Raw genomic sequence first — 23,393 nt, forward strand, 5'->3', positions numbered from 1 at the left:
CTAGTTAGATCAAAGGGAAATCATGAAATAGGCATAGTTGCTTTAGTAACAGGTGCTAGTAGCAGCAGTGACGTGAGATTAAAAAATCACAAAAAATAGGGGAAATGGAATTAAATAATGAATAAATTATGGAATCGAAGCCCGATGAGTATATTTTCATATAGAAGAAACGAAGTAACCATATGAGCTGTATGTTAAGAGATATTTAAGTTCTCGCGGGACGGGGCCAGAACGGTTACTGGAGTCCCTGTCCTGACTTTGGGAATTTATCACGAATTGACCAGTGATAATTAGAAGCCATGCCATATATGTACAGATTCCTTTTCGAGTCTCGTTTCTGTTGAAACAAACGGCATCAGTATTGAAGCCTTGTACAGGGAGATATCCAAGTCGTAATGCGCAAGGGTCAGTGTAGTCGATCCCTGTAACATGGGGGACTTCAACTAATAAACTGTACTAATTGGCCCAACCAAAAATTCTAGAAAAAAAATTTGTAGATGCATATATGAGTCTAGTTTCGGGGAAAATTTACGGAACTAGATTTCGAGTCTCAAAACTCAAGATATGATTTTTAACGCGACTCGTATGCAGATTGTCAGCCTGTCTGGGAAATTTCTAATAAGTGGCTTGAAGTCTGTTAACACCTCGTGTTCGACTCCGGCAACGGTCTCGGGTTCGGGGTGTTACATTATTTATTTGGTGAGAAATGTCATGTCTATACCGATCACAAAAGTCTTAAGGACTTGATGACTCAAAAGGATTTGAACTTGCAGCAACGAAAATGGTTGGAACTGTTAAAAGGATTTGAACTTGCGGCGATATTAGCAGACACTTTAAGTAGGAAGTCGTTGTTTACCCTGAGGGCTATGAATTCACGGCTGACTTGGTCGATGATGGTTCGATTCTAGCCGAGCTGAGGGCTAGACCGACTTTTCTTCAACAAATTTGTGATGCTCAAAAAGTTGATGAAGAGTTGCAAGCTAAGAGAATTTAGTGTGAGTCCAGCAGTGGCTGGATTTTCTGAGTGACTCCGATGGTTGTTTGAGATTTAGTAGTAGGAGTTCCGAAGGACACTGAATTGATTCAGAATATTTTACATGAGGCACACAACGGTTGTTTGTCAGTTCACCCGGGCAGCACAAAAATGTATAATGATTTGAAGAAAATGTATTGGTGGAATGGTATCAACAGAGATATCTCATAATTTGTATCAAAATGCTTAGTTTGTCAGCAAGTAAAGGCTGAACACAAAGTACCTTCAGGTTTACTTCAGCCCATCATGGTTCCCGAGTGGAAATGGGACTGGATTACTATGGATTTTGCTATAGATTTGCCTTTAAATCCGAGAAAGAAAGATGCCATATAAGTTATTATCAATAGACTAACGAAATCAGCTTATTTTATTCCTGTGCGTACTGATTACTCACTTGATAAGTTAGTCGAATTGTACATTGGTGAAATTGTTAGACTTCATGGATTACCTATATTGATTGTATCGGATAGAGATCCAAGGTTTACTTCACGGTTTTAGAAAAAGTTATAAGAAGCTTTGGGTACAAAGCTGAACTTTAGCACTGCTTTTCATCCACAGACTAATGGTCAATTTGAGTGAGTAATTCAGATCTTGGAAGACATGCTTCGATGTTGTGTATTGGAATTCCAAGGTAGTTGGGAAAACTACATATCGCTGATAGAGTTTGCCTACAACAATAGTTATCAATTGAGTTTGAAAATGGCACCTTATGAGGCATTATATGGGCGTAAGTGCCGAACCCTTTTGTATTGGACCGAGCTCAGAGACAATCAGATTCACGAAGTTGATCTCGTCAAAGAAACTGAAGAGAAGGTGAAGGTAATTCGTGATTGTCTGAAAGCAACTTCAGATAGATAGAAATCCTACACGGATTTGAAACAGAAAGAAATTGAATATCAAGTCGGTGATAAGGTATTTTTGAAAGTGTCTCCGTGGAAAAAGGTTTTGAGATTTGGCAAGAAGGGCAAGTTGAGTCCTCATTTTATAGGGTCGTATGAGATCATTGAGAGAATAGGCCTGGTTGCCTATCAGTTGGCTTTACCATCAGGGTTGGAAAAGTTTCATGATGTATTTCATGTATCTATGTTGCGCCGATATAGATCAGATTCTTTACATCTAATTTCACTGACTGAAGTTGAGATTCGGCCGGATATAACTTATGGTGAGGAACCGGTTAAGATTTTGGCACGACAAGTTAAACAATTGAGAAACAAAAACATTGCCTCGGTGAAAGTGTTATGGCAAAGACATGAGGTTGAAGAGGCTACATGGGAGCCCAAAGAGGCCATGAGGAAACAATACCCAAACCTTTTTACTGGTAAGATTTTCGGGGACGACAATCCCTAAAGAGGGAGAGTTGTAACATCTCGAATTAGGGTCTAGTCGAAATAATGGTTTTGAAACCACAAATCCAAAATAGAAATAATTATTTTATGATAATTTGATGATCCATGATATGTGCAATAGCCTATTTTTAGGTCAAATAGTAATAGTGGTTTCGAAACCACTTAACTGATTCAAAATATTTATTTTATTATTTTAATAAGGTCCACAGCATGATAGATTAATTAAGTGAAATTTTCGTTAAGAAATTATACCGTATAAATACTTAATTCGGTAAAAAGGACTAAATCGCGTAATGCGTGAAAGTAGAGTTCTATTGTTGAAAGGTATTAAATAGTTATGGTTTATTAATATGAAGTCCTTATTATTATAATGTAAGTGGACATATATGGACATTGTTTAAATGATTTTTATATGTTTTACTTAAGGTTAGTTTTTAATTTAGTAAATTATGTTATATTAATTAAAATAAAACCATAATTTTGGGTTATCATCTTCCCAAAACTGATTGGAGAAAAGAAAAATCAGCCATTGTTGTGTTCTTTGTTCGTCCAAACTTTATAGCTAAATTAAGGCACAATTTTTGCTCGATTTTTAATGATTTCTACGTTTTTGAGCTCGTTGCAGCTTAATCTAGTTGACCCGTACCTTCGTTTTTAAAATTTTAAAAATTTTAAGATATGCCATTGTTGAATACTTAGGTATTTCGAAGTTTCTTGTTAGATTATTGATGCTTGTTAATAGATATACAAGTTTTATAAAGTGATTTTTGAAAAAAATGAGAATTAGGGATTCAATTGTAAAAGATAGAAATATTGTGGTTAGAAATATGAATAAAATGAAAATATGGGCTACTATGAGATTAAATGAAATTCGGTTATACATGGGTTAAGGGTAAATTGCATAAATTTGTCGTTTTGTGTATAAAAGACTAAATTACAAAGTAGTCAAAAGTATAGGGGCAAATGTGTAATTTGCCAAATATGTGTGAATTGAATTAAATGGTTACTAAAAATGTTGAATTTGTTAATATATAGACCAAGATAACCCGATTCTGGGTTTAGGTCGGGGAAAGGAAAAGATTAATGAGTAGCCATTAATTGATATCCGAGCAACTCGAGGTAAGTTCGAATAATTAGAATCGACCTTATATTTATAATTGAAATTTCTATCTTGAATATTGTATGAATATATATATGAATTATAGAATTGAAATGCCTATTGGTTATATGCTCAAATTTATTTCCGAGTCCTGTTTGAACCGTAAAAAGTCGTAGAATACAAGTGACATGTCACTAGGGTTACCATTTGGTAGAGCTCTGGCATTTTTTACAGACTCACCACAGCTCGTATGAGCTTACCGTTTTAGCTCTTATGAGCTTATCTTTCAAATCTTCGGGGCTTACTGTTTCAGTCCTTAGGGGCTTACTGTTTCAGTTCACGGAGCTTACTGTTCAGCTCGATTGAGCTTACCGTTTATCGGCTCAGGAGGAGCATACCGATAATGGCTCGAAAGATGATGATGAATTGACAGATTTCTGATTTATACACTTAGTGTGTATCACCGAGTATCCTCGACATTTTCGAAGGTTCAATGGGCATTATACTGATATGAAACATAAAGTACATGTCACATGAATAATATACCTTACATGAATTACATGTTACATGGATTATAAGGTTTACATGGATTATATGTTATAAGAGTATATGAGATTTATGATTAGTATGGATACAATTATACTTGAGTTACATGAATTGAGAGTTGTTTTGGATGTTATATGAATGTATACGTGGTTGGTTTCATTCTTATGAATTGATGAATAGATGAATATGAGATAACTAACTTGTGATTGATGATGTGAATAGGCATTATGAACAAATGGGTTGGATTTTAATTTGTTAAAATGGTTATTGTCATTTGGTAAGTTTAATTCTGTATTATACGTGCTTACTAAGCTTAATGCTTACTCCGTTTATTTTTCCTTGTTTTATAGATCCGAAGCTTGCTCGATTCGGTTAAAGTCAAAGATTACTATCACACTATCCAGGCAGCTTTTGGTACTTTTGGAACTTATGTAAATGATGTAAATATGGCATGTATAGGCTAGTTTTTAGGTTGAATCATATGGTTACTTATACTAATGAATGTGATGTGAATTTTGGTATTTGATCAAGTTATGTGATATGGCTTGAGTTGGAAATGGTTGGCTTAGTCTGAAAGCTTATATGATATGTCTTTTTAATGGTAAATTTGATGAATGGTATTTGGCATATATGGTGTTGAATGTTGATAAATTAATATGTTTTGTTGTGAATGATTTGATAAAGATGGAATAGGTATGAATTGGTTATATTTTTCATATGAAATAGTTGTAAAATAATTTCCAATTGAGGTTATGTATACTTGTGATAGTAGGGTGGCAAGATGGCTTTGTAAATAGCTTATTTTTGCCCACACAGGTAGGGACACAGGCGTGTGTCTCAAACGTGTTGCTCGAAGCCCATTTCAAAATAAGCCTGAGCAAGCGACACGGTCAATCACACACGGGCGTGTGCTAGGCCGTGTGGCCAAGTCAGTTTCGAGCACAGGTTAGACACACGGGCGTGTGACTGGCCGCGTGGCCAAGTTAGTAGCCTCCCTAATTTTCACACGGCCTGGCACACGGGCGTGTCTTGTGGTAGTGTGGACAAGTCAGTATGTATACCCTGTTTTACCACGGTTTACACACACAGGTGTGTCTTATGCCGGGTGAAGCACACGGCCTATTCACACGGGCATGTGATAGTTGAAATGTTAAAAATTTTCTAAGTTTCTAAAATTCGTAATATGTTACGATTTAGTCCCGAATGTATGATTAAAGTTTGATATGTATGATTTAAGTACATAACGGATGTGAATGAATGTTATTGAGTGAATTATGATATTTCTGGATAAATAATTGTTCTGAATTGAATTACAAGTTTGGTAATACCTCTTAACCTATTTCGGTGACTGTTACGGGTTAGGGTGTTACATTTTATTGGTATCAGAGCTACGGTTTAATCAATTCTAGGACTACCATAGTATATATGAGTCTAGCTATGCATGCCATATATATATAACCTGTGATAGTGTAATGACTCTTGACAATTTAAATGTGTTTTTATATAGCAAATGGATCCAAATCGAGCGATAGCTGACGAAGTAGAGAGTAATGCGCCTGCTCCCGCTCAAGGGACAATGCCTTCCGAGCCTAAACCTGTAGCAAGTAGTCACGGAGGAGAGCCTAAAGATACCTTCTTCCATATGATGAATGAATGGTTCTCTGAGTATGTCCGAACAAATTCGGCTGCTCAACAACCTCCACCCTCACCCATTCCCCAACCAATACTTATAGCTCCTCAAGGTTTGGAATTTCTGTGACCAAACAGACCATTAATAGATAGAATCTAAAAATACAGGGCTCAAGAGTTTAAGGATACAATTGATGATGATCCCGAGAAGGCTGAATTATGGCTTGAGAATACTATACAAATGGCTGATAAATTTTCATGTACACTGGATGATTGCGTAAAAGGTGTTGTATCTCTGCTAAGGGACACAATGTATCAGTGGTGGAACACATTGGTGTCGGTAGTGCCCAAAGAACGAGTGACTTGGGAATTCTTTTAGATGAAATTCTGTAAGAAATTCATAAGCCAACGATTTCTGGATCAAAAGCATAAAGAGTTTTTAAAGCTTAAACAGGGTCGTAGGATCGTAATTGAATATGAAAGAGAATTTGTTCGCTTAAGCAAGTATGCCCAGGAGTGCGTGGCTACCGAAGAAATGCTGTGTAAACGGTTTGTAAATGGGTTGAACGAGGATATCAAACTCCTGGTCAGAATTCTAGACTTGAAAGAATTTTTTGTCTTGATTGATAGAGCGTGCAAGGCCGAGGAGCTTAGTAAAAAGAAAAGAAAAGCCGATTCTAAGGCTAGAGACTTCAAAAAGAGATCTGCGGGAAAATCACACTAGTCAATATCAAAGAAATCCATAGATTTTCATCCTCGCTCTACTGCTTCTACGAGAATTTCGATTAGAGAGAGAGATGCAAGACAATTTAACACAAAACATCAAACAACATCTATTTCTAGTGTGGGAAGTGTTAAGAATGTTGGGCCTGAGTGCAAGCATTGCAATAGGCGACATTATGGTGATTGTAGACTTAAGAGCAGAGCTTGCTTTAGATGCGGATCTTTCGATCACTTTCTCCAGGATTGTCCAGAAAGTTCTATGGCTGAAAGAGATCAACCAACAAAAATTAGCAACACGTCTGCTAGAAGGAGACCACCCCGAAACACTGGGAATGCTAGTGGTAACCATGGTGCTACTAGATATACTACAGTGAGATCTGAGGCACGAGCACCTGCCCGAGCTTATGCTATCAGTGCACGTGATGAGGCATCATCGCCAGATGTTATCACCGGTATTTTATCTCTCTTTGACACTGAGATAGTTGCATTGATTGATTCTGGATAACTCATTCATATATCTATATAAATTTAGTGTTTAAAAAGAGTTTACATGTTGATTCTACAAAGTTTGTAATTAAAGTATCAAACCCCCTAGGCAAATCTATTCTAGTTGATAAAATTTGTAGAACTTGTCCTTTGATGACTCAGGGTTACAATTTTCGGGCTGACTTGATGCTTCTATCGTTCGATGAGTTTGATGTGATTTTGGGTACGGATTGGTTGACTATGCATGATGCAGTTGTGAATTGCAGATGAAAGATTATCGAGTTGAAATGTCTAAGCGGTGAAATTCTTCAGATTGAGTCTGATGATTCAAATTAATTGCCTACTGTAATATTGTCTTTGATGGCTCAAAAATGTATGAAAAAGGGTTGTGATGCATATCTTGCATATGTACTGGATACTAAGGTATCGTAATCGACAATTGAATCTATACCAGTGGTTTGTAAGTTTTCGGATGTATATCCAGAAGAACTACAAGAATTACCGCCAATTAGAGAGGTTGAATTTGGTATTGAATTAATACTGGGAACAACACCTATATTGATAGCTCCGTATAGAATGGCACCAACAGAGTTGAAAGAGTTGAAAGCTCAGTTGCAAGAGTTAACGGAAAAAGGTTTTGCTAGACCGAGTTTCTCGCCCTGGGGTGCTCCAATATTATATGTGAAAAAGAAAGATGGGTTGATGAGAATGTCTATTGATTACAGACAGCTGAACAAAGTGACTATAAAGAACAAATATCCTTTATCATAGATTGATGATTTGTTTGATCAGTTGAAAGAGGCTATAGTATTTTCAAAAATTGATCTGAGATTGGGATATTATCAATTGCTGTTAAAGAGTCTGATGTACAGAAAATAGCTTTCAAAACAAGTTACGGACATTATGAATTTCTTGTTATGTCGTATAGTTTAACTAATGCGCCTACTATTTTTATGGATTTGATGAATCAGATATTTAGACCGTATTTAGACAGATTCATGGTTGTACTCATTGATGACATTCTGATCTAATTCACGTGATGAGTCTGAACATACCGAGCATTTAAGAATTGTGTTACAAACTTTGGCTTCGAGAGGTTGGATTTTTGGGGCATAGAGTTTCAGCTGAAGGTATCTGATTAGATCCGAGTAAGATTTCTGCTATTGTTGACTGGAAACCTCCAAAAAATGTATCTAAGATCAGAAGTTTTCTAGGATTAGCGGGATATTACCTGAGATTTGTAAAAGGATTTTCGATGATTGCAGTACCGTTAACTCGATTGCTTCAAAAAGATGTGAAATTTGAATGGACTGAGAAGTATCAACAGAGTTTCGAACAGTTGAAAGCACTGTTAACAGAAGCCTCGATTTTAGTTCAACCTGAATCGGGTAAAAATTTTGTGATTTACAGTGACACATTGTTAAATGGGCTAGGTTGTGTATTGATGCAAGACAGAAAAGTTGTAGCTTATGCTTCCCGAAAATTGAAACCACACGAGAGGAATTACCCGACACATGATCTTGAATTAGCTGCAATAGTATTCGCATTAAAGATTTGGCGACACTATCTATACAGCGAGAAATGCTGAATATTTATAGATCATAAAAGCTTGAAGTATTTAATGTCACATAGAGATTTGAATCTGCGACAATGAAGATGGCTTGAACTATTGAAAGATTACGAATTTGTAATTGATTATCATCTGAGAATGGCCAACGTTGTATGCTTTCAGTCAGAAGTCCTTATTTTCTTTACGGGCAATGAATACTCAAATAATGATATATGATGACGGATCTATTTTAGTTGAAATGAGAGCTAGACCGGTATTTTTGCAACAAATCTGTGAAACTCAAAAAGATCATAGCGAGTTGCAAGCTAAATGAATTTTATATGAGTCTAATTCTGATTTTGAATTTCATATTGGAAATAATGGTTGCTTAATGTTTCGGAATAGAATTTGTGTGCCGAAAGATACCGAACTCATTCAGAAAATTCTACATGAGGTACACAATAGTTGCTTTTCTGTTCATCCGGGTAGCACCAAAATATATAATGATCTGAAATAGTTGTACTGGTAGTCGGGATTGAAACAAGATATATCAGAGTTTGTATCGAGATGTTTAATCTTTCAACAAGTAAAAGTCAAACATCAAGTATCATCAGGTTTATTACAGCCAGTGATGATGCCAGAATGGAAATGGGATAGAGTTATAATGGATTTTGTATCGGGATTGCCCCTAACTCCGAAAAAGAAAGAAGAAATTTGGGTTATCATAGATAGAATGATAAAATCTACTTATTTCATACCGGAACATACAAATTACTCTCTTGATAAACTGGTTGAACTATACTTGTCTGAAATTGTACGATTGCATGGTGTACCTCTGTCTATTATCTCCGATAGAGACCCCAGATTTACGTCAAGATTCTGGAAGAAATTACAAGAAAATCTTGGAACGAAATTGAATTTCATCACAACTTTCATCCCCAGACAGACGGTCAGTTCAAAAGAATTATACAGATACTTGAAGATATGTTGTGTTGCTGCATTCTTGAGTTTGAAGGTAGCTGGGAGAAATACTTGCCTCTGATTGAGTTTGCTTATAATAATAGTTTCCAAACGATTATAAAAATGGCACCATACGAAGCTCTATACAGCCGTAAATGTCGAACACCGTTATACTGGACTAAATTAAGTGAGAAAAAGATTCACGGGTTTGAATTGATAAGAGAAACAGAAGAAAAAGTAAAAGTTATTCGCGACAGTTTAAAAGCAGCTTCAGATCGACAAAAATCATATACGGATTTGAAACGTAAAGAAATAGAGTTTTAGGTCGGAGATCGTGTATTCTTGAAAGTGTCACCATGGAAGAAAATTCTCAGTTTTGGCCGTAAAGGAAAGTTAAGTCCGCGATTCATTGGGCCATATGAAATTGTTGAAAGAATAGGGCCTGTACCATATCGACTATCATTACCGTCTAAACTTGAAAAGATACATAATTTTTTCATGTTTCGATGCTACGTCGATATAGATCAGATCCGTCACATGTGATTTCCCCCATTGATGTAGAGATACAGTCTGATTTGTCGTATAGCAAAGAACTAATCAGAATTCTAACTCGAGAAATCAAAGAATTGTGAAATAAACGTATAGCAATTGTGAAGGTTCTTTGGCATAAACATGGGATAGAGGAAGCTATGTGGGAACCCAAGGAAGCTATGCGAAAATAGTACCCTAACCTTTTTACCGATAAGATTTTCGGGGACGAAAATCCCTAAGGGGAGAGAGTTATAACAGCCCATTTTTAGGTCAAATCAGAACAGTGATTTTGGAACCACTTAAACGAGTCAAAATATATATTTTATTATTTTAACAAGGTCTACAGCATGATAGATTAATTATGTGATAGTTTCGTTAAGAAATTTTACCATATAAATGCATAATTCGGTAAAAAGGAATAAATCGCGTAAGGCGTAAAAGTAGAGTTTTATTGTTTAAAGGTATTAAATACTTATGGTTTATTAATATGGAAGTCCTTACTATGAAAATAGCCCAATTAGAATGTAAGTGGACATATATGGACATTTTTTAAATGATTTTTATATGTTTTACCTAAGGTTAGTTTTGTAATTTAGTAAATTATGTTATATTAATTAAAATAAAACCATAATTTTGGGTTATGATCTTCCCAAAACTGATTGGAGAAAATAAAAATTAGACATTGTTGTGTTCCTTGTTCGGCCAAACTTTATAACTAAATTAATGTATGATTTTTGCTCGGTTTTTAATGATTTCTACGTTTTTGAGCTCGTTGTAGCTTAATCTAGCTGACTTGTACCTTAGTTTTTAAAATTGTTAAAGATTTTGAGATATGTCATTGTTGAATACTTAGGTATTTTGAAGTTTCTTGTTACATTATTGATGTTTGTTAATAGATATACAAGTTTTATAAAGTGATTTTTGACAAAAATGAGAATTAGGGATTTAATTGTAAAAGATAGAAATGTTGTGGTTGGAAATTTAAATAAAATGAAAATATGGGCTGCTTTGAGGTTAAATAAAATTCGGCTATACATGGGTTAAGGGTAAATTGCATAAATTTGTCATTTTGTGTATAAAGGACTAAATTGCAAAGTAGTCAAAAGTATAGGGGCAAATGTGTAATTTTCCAAATATGTTTGAATTGAATTAAATGGTTGCTAAAAATGTTGAATTTGTTAATATATAGACCAAGATAACCTGATTTCAGGTTTAGATTGGGGAAAGGAAAAGATTAACGAGTAGCCATTAGTTGATATCAGAGCAACTCGAGGTAAGTTCGTATAATTAGAATCGAACTTATATTTATAATTGAAATTTTTATCTTGAATATTGTATGAATGTATATATATGAATTATAAAATTGAAATGCCTATTTTTTATATGCTCAAATTTATTTCCGAGTCCCGTTTGAACCGTAAAAAGTCGTAAGATACAAGTGACATGTCACTAGGGTTACCGTTTGGTCGAGCTCTGGCATTTTTTGCAGACTCACCACAGCTCGTATGAGCTTACCGTTTTAGCTCTTATGAGCTTATCGTTCAGCTCTTCGGAGCTTACTGTTTCAGTCCTTAGGGGCTTACTGTTTCAGCTCTACGGAGCTTACTGTTCAGCTCAATTGAGCTTACCGTTTATCAGCTCAGGAGAAGTGTACCGATAATGGCTCAAAAAAGCATATATGATGATGAATTAACAGATTTCTAGTTTATACACTTAGTGTGTATCACTGAGTATCCTCGATATTTCCGAAGGTTCAACGGGCATTATACTGATATGAAACATAAAGTACATGTCACACGAATAATATATCTTACATGAATTACATGTTACATGGATTATAAGGTTTACATGGATTATATGTTATAAGAGTATATGAGATTTATGATTAGTATGGATACAATTATACTTGAGTTACATGAATTGAAAGTTGTTTTTGATGTTATATGAATGTATATGTGGTTGGTTTCATTCTTATAAATTGATGAATAGATGAATATGAGATAACTAACTCGTGATTGGTGATGTGAATAGGCATTATGAACAAATGGGTTGGATTTAATTTGTTAAAATGCTTATTGTCATTTGGTAAGTTTAATTCTGTATTATACGTGCTTACTAAGCTTAATGCTTACTCCGTTTATTTTTTCTTGTTTTATGGATCCGAAGCTTGCTCGATTCGATTAAAGTCGAAGATTACTATCACACAATTCAGGCTACTTTTGGTACTTTTGGAACTTATGTAAATGATGTAAATATGTCATGTATAGGCTAGTTTTTAGGTTGAATCATATGGTTACTTATACTAATGAATGTGATGTGAATTTTGGTATTTGATCAAGCTATGTGATATGGCTTGAGTTGGAAATGGTTGGCTTGGTCTGAAAGCTTATATGATATGTCTTTAATATAGTAAATTTGATGATTGGTATTCGGCATAAATGGTGTTGAATGTTGATAAACTAATATGTTTTGTGTGAATGATTTGATAAAGATGTAATAGGTATGAATTGGTTATATTTTCCATATGAAATGGTTGTAAAATAATTGCCAATTGTGGTTATGTATGCTTGTGTTAGTAGGGTGGCAAGATGGCTTTGTAAATAGCCTATTTTTGCCCACACGGGTAGGGACACGAGCGTGGTTCTCAACCGTGTTGCTCGAAGGCCATTTCGAAATGAGCCTAAGCAGGCTACATAATCAATCACACACGGGCCTGTGCTAGGCCGTGTGGCCAAGTCAGTTTCGAGAAGGGGTTAGACACACGGGCGTGTGACTGGCTGTGTGGCCAAGTTAGTGGCCTCCCTAATTTTCACATGGCCTGGCACACGGGTATGTCTTGTGGTTGTGTGGACAAGTCATTATGTATGCCCTATTTTGCCACGGTTTACATACAAGGGTGTGTCTTATGTCGTGTGAAGCTCACAGCCTGTTCACACGGGCATGTGATAGTTGAGATGTTGAAAATTTTCTAAGTTTCTGAAATTTGTAATATGTTACGATTTAGTCCCGAATGTATGATTAAAGTTTGATATGTATGATTTAAGTACATAATGGATGTGAATGAATGTTATTCATTGAATTATGATGTTTCTGGATAAATAATTGTTCTGAATTGAATTACAAGTCTGGTAATACTTCTTAACCTACTCCGGCGACGATTACGAGTTACGGGTGTTACAGTATGATTACATGTTTGTGTGAAATTTTCATGAAGAAATTCTATGCCATGGATGTCCAATTTGACTTTAGGGACTAAATTGAATAAGTTGTAAAACTTGTATTCTAGAAGCTTCAAGCATGAATTTGCATTAGATTATTAATTAGCAGTCCTTAAATAGCAATTTGACTAAGTTATAAAATTTTGGAGAAAAATGGGCATGAATAGAAAATATTTGAATGAAAAGCCTTAAGGGCATTTTGGTCATTTGGTTAATAAAAGAATAAAAAGGGAAAATAAGTCAAAAATTTGCTCATCTTCTCCAAGTTCTAGTCGAAATTTCTAAGAGCCATAGCTAGGGTTTTGTTCATCTTTTCAAGCTTGATTGTAAGTATTCCTAAGCTCCATTTTTAATGTTATGTTTTTGAGATCCTTGATGCATGATCTATCCATTTCTAGCCATATTTTGAAGGAGGGTTCATGTATGAAATTTGACCAATGTGTGACATGTTTGTATTTTGATGATTAATGGAGGAATATGAATGTTTGATGTGTGATAAACATCTTTTACTAAGTGATTTTTAATGGAAACACCTAAAAAGGACTTATTTGTAAAAGATAAAGAAATGGGTAGTAGAAATGTGGTTTAATGAGAAATATGGGCTAATATAAGTTAGAATATGAATCGGATAGGCTTGGGTAACAAAGAAAATGCATGCATTTCATTTTACGAGCCTAGGGACTGAAGTGTAAATAAGTAAAAAGTTAAGGGTAAAAAGGTAATTTTACCAAAGTATGTGTTATGGGTCGATATGAACAATGTGTGTATTGAACAAGTTAAATTTGGCATTATAGATCAAGAAAAAAGTGATTCGGGTCTTGACCGGGGGAAAACAAGGTTTACGAGGATTATGCTCATTTCTATCATTTTGTACCGAGGTAAGTTCATTTGCAAATAATGCATCATATACCATACTTTAAATGTTTTAATATTGCATGTATGGTAAGTACATACATATTTAATGTGTTTTTGTATCATGTGTTTATTGCCTAAATTGTATTATGAATTATGCTTAACAATTCCATGAATATGTGATTGGTGCTATAAGTATTGAACTCGACGTTACAAGTAAGTTCGATAGAAATGTGGTATCGAAGAATCCCGTTTGAACCATAGGAATAGTTTAGGATACAAGTGACATGTCACTAGGAACTATGTGATCTGAACTTATTGAGTTGTGGTCTGAGTTCATGATGTATGTGGCACATGTTTTGGCATCCAGGTACTGGTTTCGTATATTCTACCAGTGGCTGGGTAGTCCGGTATGTGTTGTGGATACCTGATAGCCAATGTGAGCAGACCCATGAGTAGCTCGAAAGCAAGCAACATGTGATATGTGATATTAGGTAGCATTGGCTACATATGAGGCACTTAGGTGCAAGATTCCGTTGTATCCAATAGTATTTCGAGTTTTCAGTGGGTAGTTCTAAAGGAAGTTCAATGAGTAATCATGATGAATACGTCGAAGATGAGAAAGTAAGTTATTATGTGCAACTGGGCACAGGTATGTACATCAAACTCATGAGAATATCATGAGATATGATGAACTTGTAGTGAGAATATGAATATATATATGAAGAATGAGTTTAAGAGATTTGATAAAATACAAGATTATGTTCATTACGTTAAATGTATGATTAATACTTATTTAAGTTGTATTTTATTTGCATGTGAACTTACTAAGCTTTAATGCTTACCCCCTTTCCCTTCCATCTCTTATAGTGGCGTCAAGCTAGCTTGGGGATCAGAAGACGTCAGAGACTCGATCATACTATCAATTGAATATTTGGTATAGCTAGTCTCATCATTTTGAGTATGGCATGTATTGGGACTTGGTCATTTTGTTTTGTGCCATATTGATTAGCCAAATGTGTTGGCTCATAAAGGTATTTTGATTATTTTGTATATGGTACTTTCGCAGCATGGATACATGAAACTTGTCATGAATACACTCAAGTTCAGTCGGCAACCTAAGTCGATATGCTACCATTCTGATCCTCTCAATAATCTCATAGGGTCCAATAAATCTCGGACTCAACTTTATTTTTTTTCTGAATCTCAAAACTTTCTTCCAAGGCAAAACCTTAAGGAACACTCTATTCCCAACCTGAAACTTGATATTACTACATTTTAGATTTGCATTAAGACTTCTACCTATCAGAAGCAGCTTTTAGTCTATCGCATATTAGTTTCATCTTCTCCTAAGTCTCCTGAATCAAATCTAAACTGACAATTTGTCTCTTGTCCAATTCAGAACATTACAAGGAAGTCCTACACCTCCTAATATACAGTACCTCAAATGGTACCATCCGAATAGTCAACTGGTAACTATTGTTGTAGGCGAACTTCGCTAAAGGTAAATATTGCTCCCAACTATAACTGAACTCAATAACACAATTGTGCAACATATCCTTGAGTATCTGAATTACTATTTCCAACTGACCATCTATCTAAGGATGTTAAGCCAAACTAAAGTTAAGCTTTAAACCTAAAGCTTTTTGAACACTCTTCCAAAATCTCGAGGTAAATTACTAATCTCTGTCAGAAATAATTAAAATCGAAACACCATACAATCTGACTATCTCAATTATGTACAATTCGACTAACCTCTGCATCCAATAGTTAGTACACATTGCTAGAAATTACGCACTCTTTGAAAATCGATCGATAATCACCCAGATTGAATCCTTTTTTTGTCAGGGTTAGAGGAAAACTTGAGACAAAGTCCATGGTGATCCTCTCCCATTTCCATTCTGGAATTCGAATTAGCTATAATAATCTCGTAGGATAGTGGTGCTCTGCCTTCACCTTCTAACAAACCAAACATCTAGATACAAAGTCTTTCACATCACGTTTCAATCTAAGCCACCAATACAACTCTTGAAGATCCCGATATATCTTATTACTATCGGGATGCATAGCATATGGTCTACTAGCGCCTCAGTAAGAATCACATGCCTAAGTTCCACATCGATTGGCACACAAAGTTTCCATCAAAAACCTAAAATACCATCTACGTTAATCTCAAAGTCTCTACTACTACCTTTTTAAGCCTGTCAAATCTTCTTACCCAAACTATTATAAAACAACTACCTCTTCTTAATTTTCTATGTCAATGTTAGCTTCACCTAAAGTTTAGTCAACAAACCACCATATCTGGATAAACTCAACCATGTAAACATCGCTTGCAAGTCGATCATCGATTTCTGGCTTAAAGCATTATCAACCACATTCGCTTTTTTAGAGTGATAGTCAATCACACAATCATAATATTTAAGCAACTCATTCCAACATCATACTCTCAAGTTTAACTCCTTCTGGGTTAGGAGATACTTAAGACTTTTACAATAAGTGTAGATAACACACCTCTCACCATACAGATAGTGTTACCAAATCTTGAGTGCAAATATCACAATGACTAACTCCAAACCGTGGGTCGAGTAATTATGCTTATATGGTTTCAACTATCTTGAGGAATAGGCTACCACCTTCTCATCCTACATCACAACACATATTGGTCTCGTATACGACGTGTCACTATAGACCTGAACTAACATTACTGCCTCCATAAGCATTGCCTTGAGCTTCTCAAAGCTCCATTGTCTCTCCTTCGTCCATTCAAACACCACATTCTTCTGTAGTAGTTTTGTTAAGGGTGCAACCCTCAACGAATCTATGATAGTAACCAGCCAATCTCAAAAAACTACGAACCTCAGTGGTTCTCTTTGGCTGTATCCATTCTAAAATAGCTTCAATCTTCTTTGGGTCGATATGGATCCTCTCAGAAGACACTACATGTCTGAGAAACATCATTTCTCTCAACCAAAACTCTCAGTTGCTCAATTTAGTAAACAATTGCTTCTCTCATAAATTTTGAAGAACAATCATATATGTATATCATAATCATCCTCGATTCAGGAATACACGAGAATGTCATCTATAAAGACAACTACGAATTGATCTAGATGAAAGTGAAAGACTCAGTTCATCATATCCATGAACACTGCAGGTGTGTTAGTCAATTCGAACAACATCACCAAAAACTTGTAGTGACCATATAGAGTGCTAAATGTCGTCTTCAGAATATCAGACTCTTTCACCTTGAGCTGATTATATCTAAACCTCAAGTGAATCTTCGAGAACATCATTACGCCTCTAAAGTAATCAAACAGGTCATAAATATGATGCAATGGGTATTTGTTCTTGATGGTTAGCTTGTTCAACTATCGATAATTGATACACAACTTTAACATACCATCCTTCATTTTCACAAACAACATTGGTGCTCCCCAAGGTCATACACTTGGTCGAATAAACCCTCGGTCGAGAAGCTCCGACAACTGAACCTGAAGCTCCTTGAGTTCCTTCGGTGCCATGCGATAAGGTACAATAGAAATTGGTGCGGTACCAGGAAACACCTCAATATCGAACTCAACTTCCTGAACTGGTGGCAAACCAGGCAACTCTTCTAAAAATATGTCTGGAAAATCCTTCACGATGCGGATATCCTAAACTCTCAGTTTCTTACTCCCAGAATTCATCACATAGACGAAGTAAGCTTCGCAAACTTTACTCAACATCTTTTTAGCCTTAGTCGCTGAACTACATTAGGGAGGAATTCAGGTCTCTCCCCAACGACCACGATCTCCAAGCCACCACTACCTCACAATGTAATCTGCTTAGTCTTGATGTCCATCTTCGCCTTATGCTCGGGCAACCAATCCATGCCCAAAATAACATCAAAACCATGGAACGGTTGCTCCATCAAATCCACAAGGAAAACAAGTCCTTGAATCATCAGTTGACATATATAGTACACTGGATTAACTATGATGCTCTTGCCCAAAGAGCTTGTAATAGTCATAACCAACTTAATAATCATTACCAGAATCCCCAACTCACGTTCAGGATATATGAATGAGTAAAACCTAAATCAACCAGTGAAAATAATGAGATGCAATGCAAATTAAAAGTACCTGTAATCACATTGGTCGACTCGTAATCTTGTGGCTCTTTAACTGCATGAACTCAAGCTGGTCCTCCAGACTCATTTAGTGCAGCTACTGTATGAGTAACAACCCCTTAACCTATCAGTTTCCTATTACCACCACGACCTCTAGCAGGTGCAATAGTCTAAACCAAATCAATCCTCCTCAGACAGTCTTGCAGCTAGTGCTCCATCAAACCACATCGCAGACATGCCCCAGATACTCTCTAACACACTCCCGAGTGTCTAAATCCACAATGCTTGCAAGATGTTACCTCGGTCGATCCATTTGTGGAAACCACTGCGGTGCTCTACGATCTAGATTGGCTCGGTCAAGAACCCCATCGAGTATTCCTCTCAGACCTCTCTAAAATCACGACCTCTCTTATTCAGCCTCCTTGACGCACCTGACTAATTGAAACCTTTCTTTTAAGACTTGAATACCACTGGTCTCGATGGCTTGGTCAGTGTCTCCTCAACTACCTTTTTCTTCTCAACCAAATCATCGAAGGCCTCAATACTTTGCACTACCAGATATAAGTGAATATCCTGATTTAGTCCATATTGAAAACTCTTACATCTATCTCTTTCAAAATGAACCATCTCCGGAGCATACTGGTTAAGCCACAGAAACTCTGACTCATACTCTGCTACTGATATACCTCATTACACCAAGTCAATGAGCTCTCTCTTCCTCGCATCCAGGTATTTCTCACCCAAATATTTCCTCCGTAATGACTTTAAGAAGAAAACCTAAGTCAAACAATCAATAGTGGTCCTTCTCCTCATCGTGTTCCACCATCAATAACCTTCACCGCTGAGTAGGGAGGAGGGACATAGTGTAACCCAACTTCTCCTCATTCAAGCAACCCATTTGCTCTAAGATTAACTCCATCCTAAGATAGCTAATTGATTTTTCAACTAATTGAATATTCATTCTAGTGGGTTTTGGTTCCCGAGACCAAGTTGTTTGAACATTTTATAAGCCAAAACATTATACTAGCCCTTAAATCAACCAAAGCTTTTTCAATATTTAAACTACCAATAAGATAATGAATAGTAAAACTCATTGGATCTTTAAGCTTATTAGGTAGTTTCTTTTGGAAAATGGCCAAGCAATTTTTATTGAGCTCCATAGTTGACAATTCGTCTAACTTCCTTTTATTTGTTAACAGCTCCTTTAAAAATTTTTCACACTTTGGCATTTGCTAAAGGGCTTCAACAAAAGGTAAATTAATATGCAATTTTTTTCAAAAGTTCAAGAAATTTATCATATTGTTCTTTTATGCGGTCTTGTTTCAATGCTGACGGATATGGAATTTGTGGTTTGTATTCACTAACCATCAACTTTCTAACTTCAATTATTTAATTATAAGTACTTAAATAATAATTTGAAAAATCTTAAATTAATTATCAAGTTATTTATGTGCTTAACGAGAAAACACATTCGTTTGTGAATACAACTCATTTGTCTTAATTCATTAGTTCCATTTATTTTTATTCATTTGGCTTTACATGCAATTCATTTACGGTTCAGCAATTTAGCAGAGAGATTGAATGAACATATATAATTATGGCTCAAATAATTTATAATTAAGTTTCAACCTTTCACATATTAATTATAAACTTATTTAGTTATGAAGTCATCCCACTATAGTATCATGACTGGGCTCCCCTAATTACTTACCATTACGAAAGGTACTTAATAAGTGCTTGTCCAATGACCTTGTTATAAGTTTGTTATCCTCATAGGATATGATCTTATTTTATCTCATGGTAACCATTATATCTTCCTTAATGAAAACTCAATTACTATAAAATAGTAATCAAGTTATTTATCACAAAGAAAAACAACTCGTAGTCATGTTTACTTTTCATCTATCATGTAATGCCTCTGAGAGGATATCATTTACCCTTAGTTGGGCTATGAATTTCACTATTGTGGATGATGTTACATACTGCAGAAGTCTTATACTCAATGTACTAACTTTCAGTTTCTTATCTATTTGAATTCAAGTTTTTACTTACACCAAAGAATACAAGTCACGTATACATAGTCCATCATCCACTCAAGATTAAGGTATGCTGCACTATGAACATCACAAGTGAATAAATTCATAAATGGATCTAGGATCTATTCTATTTGGGTCTCGTCTAATGTACTGTCAGTCCAGTCAATCACATTTATGTCTCTATCTTCTAGGAATTATTTGCTCCAATGATTAAGACAAAGGATCTCCCTAATTGGACTTGATAGACGACATATTAACCTTTCAATTGATTTACTTGTTTTGGATTAAAATAAGGACATGTTTAGATTATCTACTAATACAAGATGCCTTTCCGTATTACAATTTAACCATGTAATACCACTTAGTATTAATTAAGTATTAGATAATTAGGAAGTCAATGTTTGCTTCCATTGTGCAAAACCCGTTGAAGAAAATATGTAAAGAATATTATTATAAACAATAAATATTTTATTAAACCAAATCTTATATACTACATTTAACTAGATTCAACCGATCCAACACATAGGGCACTGGTTTTTCATCGCCTAATCCATTATTAAATTGATAGGTTAATAAGAACAATTAGTTGGCGGGTTCTAGGTTAGAAGTATTTACGTTTACTATTACATACATGGAGGATCATCATCTATTTTTACTTTTGTTTAATTAATTTAAGTTAGTTTTGATGAGTTTAAGGATTGTACTTGCAAATAGTAGTACATTAAGGAGATAGAGTACCAAAACAAAGAAAAAGCCGAAAGGTGCTAATGCTAAATTGTAAAAGAAAGTTAAAATAAGAGACTCGAATTATAATATGATTCTCTGAAGCACTAATTAAGCTACTATATATTGTCAATAGTATTATAAATTCTGTAGCTCTATTCCTTAGACCCACCATGAACGAGCAGATAAATGCTTCCCTTATTTGTCTCCCTCTAATTTGACTTTATTAACCCAAAGCGATTGCTTATTTGTTCCCCACCCCCACAAATCCCAGCATTGTCCCTAAGGTATTAATTTGTTGTTCGATTCTTGTTCTTGAACCCATTTGGAGAATGCAACAAGGGTTTTCATGTCAGCACGGTAATGGTTCTGTGTAAATTTCAGCAGTGCTGCCCAAGTGAAGTCTGGGTATTTCCTCGGATTTGCGGCATTTACTAAGCCAGCTGCTGGTGTCACCGGTCTCTCCAGCTTGGGACATAGAAAGAATGCAAGTGATTTTCTCACCGTTTCAGTATTCACCACTGCTCTGTGCAAGCAGCTCTTGTAAATACCGTTTGTCAAAGCCTGTATTCAAACACCACAGCCTCATTTTCGTTAAAAAATTTTGTATATATGTATACATATATGTTCAGAATCTTAATTACCATGAATGTGTCGCCAATGTTGACAACGAAAGCTCCTGGGATGGGAGCAACGGAGTGCCACTTTTCATCTGCAAACACCTGAAGGCCTCCCACTTGATCCTGATGAAGGATTGTCAAGGAAGTGGGATCGGTGTGGGGACCGGTTCCCAGAGTCAACTCAGGCTTTTGGCATGGGGGATAGTGATTCAGTCTCAGGATTGAATCATTTTCTTCGAAGAAGTCTTTGAAGTAGGCTTGGTCAAGTCCTAGACTTATCCCTAGCAACCCCATTATCTCTTGGGAAACCTTGTTCATGGCTTCACAATATTCCTGGTAAAGCCTCCTGTCAAGTACGAAAAGCAAAATCGAGTGTTAGATTTCTATCCTATGGTAAATCTTGTCGCAACATTCTACAAATTAACATAGGTTATAAAAGAGAAACGCAGAGTCAAAAAAGGCCATCCAGTTATCATGTGTATTTTTGTTTTAGGAGAAGGGGTATTTAAGCAATCGATGTTGAATGGATTTAGGGTTCGGTCATGCAAGGAATGAGGTCTAATGAATTTATCACCCCATCTCTTTCAAACCTAAAAAAGATGCATATCCAATTGTCACTATTTGTACAAGGCTTGAAAAACACATGGGGTTAACAAGTACGCTGAAACTGCAACATGTATTTTTTTGCATTTTGGAGACTAAATCTTGACGTGAAAATAAGCTGATCATCTCGTATATCGATCGAATGCAAATTAGCATTTCTCCTATTGAATTAGGAATGGAAGGGTGAGAAGAATTTATTTACCCGAAATCTCTAAAATCTTCACCCATCAAATTCACCATATAGTGTTGCACGATATTTTGAGTGTGAGGACAGTACCGAAAAGACAGTGTTTCTTTCCATGGCAACTTGGAGGAAAACCTCCCAACGAAACTGCTTGCATACCCATAGCTTTCTCCTACTTTTCTCTTAGCCTTTTGCTTCTCAGAAAGTTGCAGGCTGAAGAAGCGGTCCATGTACTGATGAGCTTTGTCTATAAGCCCTGAATCCACCCCATGGTTTACAACCAGAAAAAACCCATGCTTCTTGCATGCCTCAGTCACCACCTCTGCCGCTTTTGATACAGCAAGAGAGTCCCTAAGCAAGAAAGCTCCCAAGTCAATGGTTGGAATTACAAGTTCTGGGGCATCCAGGCATGGCTTGTCGTCGTCAGGCCATATGAACTGAGAGGGTATGTTGGATTCAGATCCAAGGATCGATGCATCGAAAGCTAAAGGCGGCCGATGCTCATCCTTTGCGACAGCAGCAGTTGATGGAAGCATCGGCTTGTCTTGAATGACAGAAACCTTTGGCAGACAATGTACCATTTTCTGTTTCTTGTTTTAGGTGGTCGGAGAGGGAAAAGAACACAAGATATAGTGGAGCAAAGCTAAGAGGGTTTAAATAAGAGAAGCAGAGGACTAATAATATTAGGAATCTAGATTGTTGGTAACTGTTGCCTCATTCCCTCTTTAATTTGTGTTGAGTTTGGCAGCTGAAATTGGATTAATTGTATGTGTACAGTCATTGGCTATTGATTTTCAAGGGATTTATTTACCTGGCAATTTAATTATCTTTATTACAATTAAACATGCCACATAAATGTATATAATGCTTTACTAATTATAGAGATTTTTTGCCCCCTCCCAATAAATTAATTACTAATTAGAGAGATTTTAATTTATTTTTTAGTTTTTATTTATGTTAATTAAGAAGGAATTTCCTCTATCTTTTCCTGTATAGTGTCATTGGTGCATTGGACATTCTAGAAATATATGCACACATGTGTGGGCAAAAATTTATTTTATTGAAAGATAATTTGGAGAATAGAACTTTTTAAATAAAATGGACGACAACCATAATTTGTTAAAATTTAATAAATAAAAATATT

At 35.7% G+C, this 23,393-nt stretch overlaps 1 protein-coding gene across 1 annotated transcript; it reads right to left on the bottom strand.

The window, feature by feature from the left end:
- Positions 1-20,937: 20,937 nt before the first annotated feature.
- On the bottom strand, positions 20,938-23,023 carry LOC108487013 (gibberellin 20 oxidase 1-like). Its single transcript, XM_017791211.2, has 3 exons — positions 22,268-23,023; positions 21,487-21,808; positions 20,938-21,406 (listed from the first exon to the last, which is right to left on the bottom strand). Exons 1-3 carry the CDS (start codon positions 22,828-22,830, stop codon positions 21,125-21,127), a joined length of 1,167 nt encoding a protein of 388 aa, XP_017646700.1. The 5' UTR covers positions 22,831-23,023; the 3' UTR covers positions 20,938-21,124.
- Positions 23,024-23,393: the final 370 nt, after the last annotated feature.

Source organism: Gossypium arboreum, chromosome 7, assembly GCF_025698485.1.
Source record: "Gossypium arboreum isolate Shixiya-1 chromosome 7, ASM2569848v2, whole genome shotgun sequence".
Taxonomy (NCBI): Eukaryota; Viridiplantae; Streptophyta; class Magnoliopsida; order Malvales; family Malvaceae; genus Gossypium; species Gossypium arboreum.